This window comes from Sciurus carolinensis, chromosome 3 (genome assembly GCF_902686445.1).
Source record: "Sciurus carolinensis chromosome 3, mSciCar1.2, whole genome shotgun sequence".
NCBI lineage: Eukaryota > Metazoa > Chordata > Mammalia > Rodentia > Sciuridae > Sciurus > Sciurus carolinensis.
This window is the reverse complement of record NC_062215.1, coordinates 37,642,926-37,655,064: the sequence shown is the minus strand read 5'-3', so window position 1 is coordinate 37,655,064 and position 12,139 is coordinate 37,642,926. Positions and strand designations below refer to the sequence as shown.

At 52.3% G+C, this 12,139-nt stretch overlaps 1 protein-coding gene across 3 annotated transcripts; it reads left to right on the top strand.

Annotated features, from left to right (window-relative positions):
• Positions 1-11,844, top strand: Rasl10b (RAS like family 10 member B). Of its 3 annotated transcripts, none has more exons than XM_047546940.1 (4): positions 1-95; positions 3,268-3,619; positions 8,748-8,872; positions 9,313-11,844. In XM_047546940.1, the coding sequence occupies exons 2-4, from the start codon at positions 3,404-3,406 to the stop codon at positions 9,581-9,583; spliced, it is 612 nt and encodes a 203-aa protein (XP_047402896.1). In that variant the 5' UTR covers positions 1-95; positions 3,268-3,403; the 3' UTR covers positions 9,584-11,844. The 3 variants fall into 3 exon arrangements, with proteins under 3 accessions (XP_047402896.1, XP_047402895.1, XP_047402894.1); XM_047546939.1 differs by lacking the exon at positions 1-95 and adding an exon at positions 305-561; XM_047546938.1 differs by lacking the exon at positions 1-95 and adding an exon at positions 305-561 and having other exon boundaries at positions 3,263-3,619.
• Positions 11,845-12,139: the final 295 nt, after the last annotated feature.

Genomic DNA, 12,139 nt, shown 5'->3' with positions numbered 1-12,139 from the left:
CGATCGGGGTGGAGGAGAAGAGGCTGGACGACTAGCGCCCAGTGCGGGGCACACACTCGGCGCCTGACCGAAACTGATTGAGTGGACTGGTAAAGGTCAGGACAGAGCTGGGGAGGTGGGTGACCGTGAACTTGATATGGGGGTGCGAGGATATGAGGACAGGAGTCGGAACGAAGCCAGACTTCAAGGTCTTTCCCGTCCCCTTCTCCCACTCCAGGTTCGAGTTAAATTCTCGAAGGGAGAGTCTCGAGGGAGGTGAAGGTCAAGGCTAGGGGTGAAGGAAGCGGCCCCCGGCAGCCGAGGAATCCGTCGGGCTCAGGGACCCAGCGGAATGCCCCGCCCCCTCTCCCGCGGGCGCGTGCGGGCGGCGCGGCCGGCAGAGCAGGGCTGAGCGCGACCCTCGGCGCCGCTGCTGCCCCCGCGCCCGCCGGCCCGCGCCCACTGCGCCGCGGGGGGCGCCCCTCCTCTCCCCCCGGGCGGAGAGCCGCGGCAGCGCCGGAGCCCGGGGGGAGCGCGGTCCCGCCGGCCGGCCAGGGCAGGGGGCGGCGAGCACGGCCCCGGGTAAGCGGCGGAGGCAGCGGGCGGGGCCCGGGGTCGGCCGGGGCCGGGGCTGGGTCGGGGTCCTCCCGGGCGCTCAGCGACCAGAGCGGGGACCGAGGAGGGGGCCGGCGGGGAAGCGGCACGGAGCGGCCACGTGAGAGCTGCAGCTGGGGGCCGGGGGTGCCTGCGAGGTGCTGGAGGCGGAGAGCGAGCTGGGCTCCTGCATCCCCCCAACTCCTGCCTGTCAGGTCGTGGGGAGCCAGGCATGCTCCCGTGCCCCTTCCACCCTCCCCCACGCGAACGTGGTGGGGGCAGCCAGCCGGCGGACTGGTGACCTGGTCCTCGGGACCAGCAAAAGCCCTGGCCTCCTTGGTCTGGGGCAAGGACCCAGGTGTCTTGGCAGAGGGAAGGGGTCAAGAACCAGGCTTTGGTCCCAGTGTGTGGTCCATCTCTCGCCGGGCTCTGTCTGCAGACTCACTGCAGAGCAGGCCTTGGGAAGGGAGCTCAGGGGCCTGGGCCCTGCCTCCTAGGACCCTTCCATCTCCACCCAACCAGGCATGTGACATTAGTAAATTCTTAGATCCAGGACCCTTGCCTGGGAAGGAGGGGACACTAGTCACCTCTGAGTTGGGAACAGGGCCACACTTGGGCCTGATGAGTTCTAGGAGGCTGGTCCCTGCCTAGGGGCCTCTCTTGTACCCCCTCCCTGCCTCCAGGGCTGTTCCCTGTCTTCATTTTTTCTACTCTCCAGAAAGGGCTGGTTTCTGGGCAGGGAATGTGGTGTCCAGGAGAATCTGCTGGTAGGGTACATCCTAGAATCCCCCAAGTTGCCACACCCAGAGAGAGACCAGATTCTGGCATCCCTTGCCCTTCCTTCTTCCCCTAGGACTGCCCCCTCCCCACCTGCTTGTTATGTAATTAACCCAGCTGAGTCTCTCTGCCAAGCTGGCAGTGTCCAGGGATGCTGGAGGGACCTATGGGATATATGGGGAAGAGGGATCAGTACTTCTGCAGTCGTGAGGGCACATAAGTGTACAGGCACCTGTTGGGGAAAGGACACGTACTGGGTACGTGAGAGACCAGAGTCCTAGACTTAGCTGACAACCGGCTAAGAGGTCTTCACTGCTATACATCTTTGAGTTTTTAATTTTGTTTTTCCTTCAATAAAATGAGAAGAATCTCACACACACATACTACATGTATGTGAACCCATGCAGCAGTGGATAGTGACTTCTCCCAGGATTGCTAGGAGGTCTCCATTGAAACTGTGGAAAACCTCAAATGAGCCAAGGTCCTCTGCATTTAACAGTAGTCACTGTTCATTGGACCCCCTACTTTGTGCTAGGCTCTGGGCTTTACATGCGTAAACTCACGAATTTCTGGCCCAAGGTCACACTTTAGGGGAATAGCAGAGCAGGGACTCAAACCCTGGTGCTTCCCACTCCAAATCTTTCACTATACTACATGCACACACACCCCATAGATTGAGTCCTTTGAAGCAGGACAGCTTGAGGACATTCAGCTATGTGTATATGGAAAGAGCATACACCTACAGGAAAAGGATGTACAGACCCTGAAAATCATGGCCCCATCGGAGTCTAGCAAAAACACTTGTCCTGGACTAGTAACTGGGATTGCCATTCCCTGGAGAAGAAAGATTCTCTCTTTCTCCTGGCTATGAGACTTATTGGGGTTATCTCAGAAGTGGGAGCTGTTGGACCCATTTTAAATATATGCAAAACACAGCTTTGGTTGGGCAGGCAATTTGCCCACTGACCCCACAACATGGAAACATCAAAGCTGGAGTTTATACCCAAGTTCTAAAATTCATGGAAACTGAGCAAACAAGAAGCTAACAAATCCCTATCAAAGTCTAGCTTCTTAGCAGCTCTTTTCTGGGCAGCAGCTTTGTGTCAAGTCCTATGAACTCCAAAGAATGCCAGAGAATCAGTCCCAGCCCTTGGCCTATAGGCAGTCACCGTTTAGAATCGCTACACTTGAAAGTGAGAAGTGCCGCAACATAGTAGAATGAAGCAGTTGCCTTTCCCAACTGTGTGACTTTAGGCACGCTGGGCCTCCTCTCTAAAGTGGAAATAATTTCTGTCCCTTAGGGAGATTACCCTGTGCTAAGAAAGTGCTCAAACGATGTTGCTGGCCAGAGCTAATATGGTCATCTACTGCAGTGATTCTTGACTGGGGGTATTGGGAAATGTGGGGGTCATTTTGGGTCATCATAGTGACTAGAGACTGACTGCTGGCAGTTACTTCCATGGCTCCCAGGAGGTAACATGCTGCCATGTGGGGCAGACCTGTACAAGAAAGAATTGTTTCCCCACAAAATGCTGGAGGACCTCCACTGAGACATAACTGCCTGGAGGTAAGACAGATTCAGGAGTTGCTGTCCTGTCCCAGGCTCAGTTTGAAAGCTGGTGTTTGAACCCAAGCCCGGTGCTCTTTCCCTCTGCTGTGCAACCTGCCTTGGTTAGGGAGTCAGACCTGGTGAAAAGACAAGTTGTAATGCAAGTCAAATGGAATGTATTGGTGGAACGGCAGGAAAAAAGGAGAAGAAATGATGGAGAGGTTTTGGATAGGTGGAGACAGTTCTGAGAAAGAGAAGACATTCTAAGTGGCAGTGACAGCTTCAGCGAAGTCCCAGAGGTGGAAAAGTACAGGACATATCCAAGGATAAGCCTGTGTACTAAGCCCACCTCTTGTCTCCCAGTCCAGGTGGAGGCCACAGAAGGCCCAGAGCAAGCAGAGGCAGCAATGATTGGTCCTGACGGTGGCTGAGCCCCCTGCCACTGGAATATGCAGCCCGGGGGAGCCCCAGGCAAGGACGCGGTGGCGGAGTGGGGCGGGAGGCATGGTCTCCACCTACCGGGTGGCCGTGCTTGGGGCGCGAGGCGTGGGCAAGAGTGCCATCGTACGCCAGTTCTTATACAACGAGTTCAGCGAGGTCTGTGTGCCCACCACCACCCGCCGCCTCTACCTGCCTGCTGTGGTCATGAACGGCCATGTGCACGACCTCCAGATCCTGGACTTCCCACCCATCAGCGCCTTCCCTGTCAACACGCTGCAGGTAGGCAACCCCAGGGCCAATTGGGCTGGGGAGGCTGGACTCCAACCAGCTCAGACTCTATCCTGCTGCCAGGGCTCTGCCACTGAATTTGAGAGCTCTGCACTGCACCTTGGGTCACCCTGCTCAGAGCTGCACCAGGAAGCCAGACGTTTGTATGCTAGCTTATTCAACAAATATTTGATGACTGTTTAATGTGTGCCAGGCCCTGCATTGGACACAGGGCAGAATGGTCAGCAAAATGATATGGCGTTGACTTTCAAGGAACTCAGAGTCTGGTGAGAGAAGACTAATACATTTATTATAGAGTGTGATAAGTGCTGTGATTGGAGAAGAGGAGTGAACTAAGGTTGCCCTGAGGAGGCATCTAACCGACTCAGGTGTGTGGGCAGTACAGGAGGTGATATCAACTAAGTAGGTTTTAGACAGGTTAGGGGCAGTGAGGAAGAGGGCAGAGAACACTCTGCCTGTTACTTCTCTGGGCCTCAGACTCCCACTCATCTTCCTTGTAGCAGGGACAACAAAACAGGCTAGGACCTGGTAAAAGTGTGTTCTAGAGACTCTGGAGACTCCAATCAGTTTCTTGCCCAAGGACCTCTTCTCCTAGGTTGATCCCCCCATGCCCCAAATCTCAGGACAAATATGCTGGGCACCTCCCTGCAGGGTTTGGATTTTAGTGCCCCTGGAGATTTAGGAGATTAAGGGCACCTTCCCCCAGCCTGCTGGGATCCCAGCCTCCTTCCCTCTATCTGTTGGTTTGAGAGAGAGTCGGGTACAGGGAGAAGCTGAGCCCCAAGATATGTTTGCTCACAAATGAAGCCTCAGATCAGAGTGTACAGAGATTTGCAGGGAAGGATAGGCACCGTGGTGGAGCCACAGAAGTGGGGCAGGTGGAGCCTTGGGCAGTTGTGACTGAGCAGATACAGCAATCTCTCCATCTCACAGGCTGGGATGGAGACCTGTGCTGGTGGGGAGCTCAGCACTGTTTCAGCAACCCTGGGCAGGAGGACCTTGGCCCAGCCTGCCAGAGACACTTGTCTCTCCCATCCCAGGTGCCTGGGATCAGTACCAAAGACAAAAGCCTGATCCACAGAACTGTCCAGAAACAATGTGGCTGAGCTGTCCCAGGCAGCAGGTCCTGGGTCAGGTCTTCTTATTCTCATCTAATGGAGGCTTTGATGGTAGCCTGAGCGGATGCTCATATCTGTCTCTAAGCCTGCCACTAAGTTTTGTTCCTTTTTTTTACATTTAATTGTTTATTTTTAATGCAATTTTGATTTTTGTATGGGTCAGATACAATTTAAAACTATCTTAAATACTGTGGTCTAGAGAAATCTTAGTCCCATCCCTGCGCGCTTCACCCCATGGTTACTCTCTGTAACCATTCTCATTGGTTTGGTTTGATTTTATATGGTGTTGGGAACTGAATCCATGGCCTGCCAGGGCCTCACACATACTGAAGTGTTCTACCACTGTACTATATCCCAGACCCTCATTGGTTTTTTTCATTCATACATCCAGTGATTTTTCTTTTCTTTTTTTTTTTTTTTTTTTTTTTGCATTACTGGGGATCGAACTCAGGGCCTTATGCTTGCAAGGCAAGCACTCTACCAGCTGAGCTATCTCCCCAGCCCGTGATTTTTCTTTTTTTAGCTCAAATAAAAAAATGTATTCTTGGGGCTGGGGTTATAGCTCAGTGGGAGAGTGCTTACCTAGCATATGTGAGGCACTGGGTTTGATGCTCAGCACAGCATATAAATAAATTAATTAAATAAACGTTCATCAAAACTAAAAAAAAAAAGTTTGAAAACTGTATTCTTATTCCACTCCCTTTTTTACATAAAAACAAAAATCATAGAAAGTGCTCTCCATCCCTTCCCTCCCCCTTGTGCTGAGAATGAACCCAGGGCCTTGCACATGCTAAGCAGACACTCTACCACTGAGCCGCACCCCAGCTCTACACCTTGTTTCTTTTGTTGTTGTTCTTGTTTTAATAAGAAAGAGGATATTGCTAAGTTGCCCAGGCTGACCTTGAACTTGAAATCCTCCTGTCAGCCTCCAGAGTAACTTGGATTACAGGTGTGTGCCACCAACTCCAGTCTTTGTTTTTTTGACTTAACATCATAACCTGGAGACGTTCCCTGCCAGCGTCTGGAGGACTTCCTCATTCCTTTCTCATGGGCGCTCTGTACTCCAGTGAAAAGATGTTCCACTGATCCCTTCTTGTTGGATTTGACTCCTAGAAAGGGCATTGCTGGATCAAAGGGCAAATGTACTTAGAATCCAAAAGATATCTTCAGAAATCCCTCTATAAAAGTTGTACACGTTGTGCTCCTACAACTGCTGTATCTGAGAACCTGTTACCCATCAGAGTATTGTCAAACTGTTACATTTTTGATAGTCTGAGAGATGAAATATGATATTCTCAGTGTAATATTTATTTGCATCTCTGCTTGTGAGTGAAGTCAAGCATCTTTCCATGTGTAAGGGCCTTTGTGTTGCTTTTTCTGAAAACTATTAATCTCCTTTGTCCATTTTTCTATTGGATCTTTTGGCCTTTTTCTTCCTGATTGACTCTTATCTTGGACTCTAGGATATCTAAGATTTTACTTCTGGAGCACAGGTAGGGGATTTTGGGCAGAAAAACTCTTAAGAAGCGGCCCTAGAAGCCCCAGAGATCAGTATAAACTCAAGAATCCCAATGGCTCTTCTTTGAAAACAAAATAATACATTCTTCCCTAATGTCAAATGAGATCCAGCCCAGGACAGTGGTACTTCTTAGGTCTGAGCTTAAGTCATTCCTTCCACTTCTATCAGAGAAGGAAGCTGAGGCTAGAGGGCATATGCAGCCTACCAAAAGAATTACCCACAAACGTATGGTTGAGACCAGGTGGCTCAGCCTCTCAGTCTCTGTGGAGCAAAATTCAGTTTCCATTGCGTGTGTGTGTGTGTGTATATACTAAGGATTAAACTCAGGGTCTTGTGCATGCTAAGTATATGTTGTACCACTGAGCTATATGCTCAGCCCCTCTTTCTTTCTTTCTTTTTTTTTTTTTTTTTTTTTTTTTTTGGTGGTGCTGGGGATTGAATCCAGGGCCTTTTTCATGCTAGGCAAGCCCTCTACCAACTGAGCTATATCCCCAGCCCTCAGCCCCTCTTTCTCTGTCTTAATACAGCTCTAAAATAGTCTTTTGGGGGAACAAATTAGAACCTTGCACAGAGCAAACTGGAAGGAAAACTGAGCTTCTTTGATTCTTCCCTTCAATCAAGGGGTAAAGGGATAACCCAGCCAATCAGAAGCCTTCTGCCTGTCCCTTTTAGGGCCCCCAGAGAGGAGTGAGTGGGAGGCAGCTTGGAGGACCCCTGGAGGAGGCAGCATGTTGGGGGAGAGGTGGGGCTGTCACCCTGGAAGCTGGCAGCTGCTCCCTATCCCCGGCAGAGAGCTTGCAGAGAGTGGGAGCATCTCCTCCCGCTTCTCTTCCCACCAATCTCCACTCCTTGTGTGGGATAGGAAAGTAACCTTATGTACATACAGGTCCCTGGCTCCCAGAGGTCACTGCGTCCCACAGAATGCATTCTTCCCTGGTCTGAGAGGAAGCCATTTCTTGGTTTCCTACAGTTTCAGATTCTTCCTCAGCATCCTCCCCCTGCACCAAAAATTAAAAACTCAGCACAAAGAAAAGATGCCACATCATCTCCCTGGGGAAATCCACTGCAGCATCTTCCAAACCTTTGAGTTGGCAACTGCTGTTTTGAAGTCAGACTTTCCTCTCCACCACTATCACTAGAATGTTTTTCCTCATATTCCTTCTTTGAGGTGCTGAACCAGCTGTAGTTCTCCTTTGTGCCCAATCCTTGCCCCAGCTCAGTTCAAATTGGGACAGGAGACATGCCTCCACCCACTTCTAGACTTTCTGCCTTTCCTTTCTCCTCCTCCTTCTTCTTCATGGTGGGGATCAGAACCAGGGCCTCATGCATGCTAGGCACATACTTTACCACTGAGCTATGCCCCTGGTCCCCTCCTTCTAAACATTTGCATGGGACTTCAAGGAAGACCCTGATTCCCCTTGCCCCTAAAAATCTCTGCACTCCCCAACTCCAAGGGCCCCCCACCCCCGTTTTTTTAGTACACCGACTTTGTGAAACTTCTCTTGCAGTTGCATCTGTTGGCAGGTTAATTAACTAATTAATCTCTTAAGGAATCTTCTCTTGAGCACATTCAGCCTTTCTAGGGGTACCTGTTCATCTTAAGCTGCAGCCCTCCCTGAGAAGTTGCCACAGACATTCAGGAAGGTCCATCTCCGTGGAGCCAACCTGAGATCCTGCTCTCCATCTCCCCCACCCTACCCTCCTGTGTATCTAGATTTCTATTTCTCAGCCCTTAGGGCAGAAAGGAGCATACAGAAGGGACCCATCAGATAGCAATCTCAGGACAGTGTTAGGGGCAGGACATTCATTGATTCCAGCTTAGGCCAGGTGGGCTTCAGGACCATGGAGAGCTCACTAGGCTCTGAAGTGCCATTAAGGCGCATAAGCTAAAAGCCAACAAGAGCTGGGCTCTGAGCAGAGGAAGGAGTGTACAAAATGACCTCTGGCCATGCCCTCTTGGAGCTCACAACAAATGTAGGAAATTGAAAATGGAACAGCTTTAACCAGGAGATAATCAAAGGGTTGTCAGAATATAGGAGATGAGGGGAATAGTTCCCTGGTTCCTGGAAGGCTGGCAAATCAGGAAGGCTTCTTAGAGGAGAAGACACTTCAGCTGAGTATTGGGAGATAGGATAATTAGCTCAGGGCTGGGATCTTAGAGGCACTTAATAAGTGTGCTTGTTGAACAAAGCACTAGATGAATGGATGAGGGGGCAAAATGTCACAAGGCGGTCTAACCTCCAGATGTGCTCAAGACAGTAAAGTGACCCCGGAGGTCAGTCAACATGTGACCTGCTCTGTCCTGGGTTGGGGGTGGAGAAGTGTAGCACTGAGTACCTCCATTCCCCCTGGCCTGGCCTCCTGGGGGGTGAGGGGAAGGCTCCTGGTGCAGTGACAGGTGAAAGCACTGTCAGTCTAATGGGAGGAGTCTGGGGAGCTCTCAGGGCTGCTCTAACTCTTGCACTGGCTGTGGGTGTTGCAGGAGTGGGCAGATGCTTGCTGCAGGGGACTCCGGAGTGTCCATGCCTACATCCTGGTCTACGACATCTGCTGCTTTGACAGCTTTGAATACGTCAAGACCATCCGCCAGCAGATCCTGGAGACCCGGTAAGGGGCTGTGATGCTAGCCTACCCCAGAGGAAAGGGAACACTGGTGAAGTATATGTGCCCTTTGGTTCTCACACATCCATTCAAACATGCACACACTCATATTTTTCATCCCACTTCTATTGACTCATTTGGGGACCCCTAACTGTGGGGTGTCTAGGGAAGTGGTTAAGAACATATACTCCAGGAACAAGACTGCCAGGATCACTCAGCTCCATGACTGTAGGCCAGTTAATAATATAAGGCTCAGTTTCCTCATCTGTAAAATGGGGATACAATAACAGGTGTTTGGGTTTTTTTGTTTGTGTTTTGAATCAGTTGTGTTGATTAGAGAATACAACTCAATCCAAGGGCTCCAAGCTGTACCTGGAACAGAACATACCATAGTGTAGAGTCCAGTAAAACTGACAGAGTTCTGAGATTATTGCCTCACCCTGCAGGGTTATTGGCACCTCGGAGACGCCCATTATCATCGTAGGCAACAAGCGGGACCTGCAGCGCGGTCGCGTGATCCCACGCTGGAACGTGTCACACTTGGTGCGCAAGACCTGGAAGTGTGGCTACGTGGAATGCTCGGCCAAGTACAACTGGCACATTCTGCTGCTCTTCAGCGAGCTGCTCAAGAGCGTCGGCTGCGCCCGCTGCAAACACGTGCACGCTGCCCTGCGCTTCCAGGGCGCTCTGCGCCGCAATCGCTGCGCCATCATGTGATGCACATGCGCCCTGCACAGCTACAGGCTGCAGACCCACTGGCTCCAGTGGAAGGCAGAGCAGTGCAGGGGCGGCTTCCAGGACTGGGGCTTGAGGCAGGAGCCAGCAAGAATAGAACTCTGACGGTTCTGGCCTGAGACACCCTCGCAGCCACGCACCTCTACTTGCGCTCACACCTCCACGCTCGTGAGAGGCAGAGGGCAAGAGGGAGCTTCCGCTAACTACTCAGTACTCCCCTTCTCCCACGGTTGTCTTCCTGGGACAGCCACCTTCAGTGCTGTAGTTAGTGCAGGGCCTGGCCAGGCCTGAAAGTGCACCACAGCCGTTTGAGATCGGGGGTGAGTGTGTGAAATGGAGGGTGGGGTGAGGAGGTGCTACCTTGGCCGGGCCCCCACCTGTCTTTTCCAGAGTGTATCTGTCTTTGCCCGGTGTCTTCCTTTTCTGTGTCTGTCTGTCCAAGTGTCTGTTAGTCCTCACCTGTCTTATCCACCCTCCAGTCTCCCTCCCCACCCCGCAGCTCCACTCACAGGGCTCTCATTTCATCCATCCCTTTGTCACAGATCCTGGCATTTTTGTGATGCCAGGCCTTCTGACTGTCTGCACCACTGGCACAGGGCAGAGAGAGGCAGGTGACCCAAGGACCTGGATCAAGGGGTCTGAGAGTTGAGGCCCCAGATCAGTCAGGGGGAGAAGGCTGAGCTCTTCTGCTTTCAGAGAGACCCCCCTGCCCAGCAGCCCCCAGAGACACAACAACCTACCTTCCAGCCTTAACTCGATGGTCCATCCCTGCCGGGTGCCCCTCACCCTCTTCCTGATCCCAAAGTCAGATCACCCCCTGGGTTAAAACTTTTTTGTTCTGTTGGACAGAGTGTGGAGAGGGAATCCCCCAAAGGATAGTTCCTTTCCATGACGCCAAGTTCCAGTCCTCTATTACCTCCTGCACTGGGTGGTCTGCCAGATTGGGGGATGCCAAGTTCTGGGGGGCTGTTGGTGGTGGGCAGGACGGTGCCCAGGAGGGGGTCAGGTTGTGCCTGTGACCGTTATGTCTCCCTGTCCCATCTCAATCTGACTACCCCAGACTCTGCCTGCCTCAGATCTCAGATGACCTTTATTAATCTGGGCAGGAGCAGAGCCAGGAAAAGAATTATGGGGACCCCTGTGCTTGGGGGAGATACTCCTGCATCTCCACCCATAAGTGGAGACCCTCAGGATCTGACACCCCCTTGTCCCAACAGCAGTTGGCCCTATGCCCTAACTCACTCCGCCCCCATTTTCTCCGGCTGCCTGGCCGGGTTTCTACCTCTCGTCACCGGAGCTGATCACTGTCAGTTTTGTACCGATTTAGAAATAACAATAATAAGATTATAGGAATGGCTTGAGGGATTGCTGGGGGACTTGGAGAGAAGGAGAAGTGGTGCCACATTCCCTGCCCCCAGCCAAAGGAAGTGCTCCTTGAGGCTGAGCCCTCAGCCCTGGTCTGGTGGGAGGATATCAAGGACACTTGCTGAAGGAGGGGTACATATAACAACCCAGCCTTAGCCAAGGCTGAAGCACATAGACCAGGAAATCAAATAGCCCAGAGTGTGATGGAGGGAAGTCTGGAGAAAGGGCTGTGGGTGGGGAATTTACTATGGAGATCCAGGAAGGGAGGGAATCTGTGATTCTCTCCTGCTCCCCCCGCCCACCAATTCCTACTCCCTCCACTCACTGGAGGCAGCACAGCCCTAGATCAACAGCCCTGACCTTGGGCAGTCCAGTATTCCTGGGTTCTAGTCCCACTGTGCTACTTTGGGCAAGTGACTTGCTCTCTCTGAGCCCCCCTCTGAAACAGAGGCGGTGGCTCCCCTTCCCCACACTTTAAGAGTGGCTGGGAGGGTAAGGAAGAGGGCCTGCCTCCTTCTGTCTCCTGCGCCCCCACCGCCTGGCTCACCAGGGGGTGGAGTGAAGGATGGCAGCATCTCATCTGCCCTATCACCCCCAACTCTGAGGTACCTGAGGTGAGGGTGGGGACCCAGGCCTCTGGCTGCCCCCCGTGGGAGCCATTGGAATGTATCCCCTGTCCAGCCCCTCTCACCACCTCCACTTCACCCCAGGTCTTGGATTTCAGGTCCCACTGCACCCATTTTGAGTCTCTGTCCTTCCCCCACCCCCTGACCCCACCAGGGTTTCCCACCACAGGGTCTGGAAGTGTGTGTGATGCCCATTGATCTGTTATTGGAAGTCAGATTAAAAATCAGGGAGTGTTTTCCCTTGTTTCTGTACCAAAGTGTCGACTGGCTTTCCTCGTGGAGGGAGGGGAGTGGAGGGTGCCTGCCTTCTGAGCTCTGTGTAGAAGAAGGGTGAGGGTAATGAGGTGTCCCCCAGTCCCAAAGGCCAGGTCAATCAAGAGATCAAAGGAGAAGAGTGGGAGACTTACTCTTTTCACGCCACCCCAAGCCCTCTAATTCATTAAAACCTTCCAGGAGGAAAATGACTTTTCCCCTTGCCACTCTCTGGAAACTTTTCATAACAGGACTGAGCCCCAACTGCTTCTGCATCTGCTCCTCCCACTCAGGA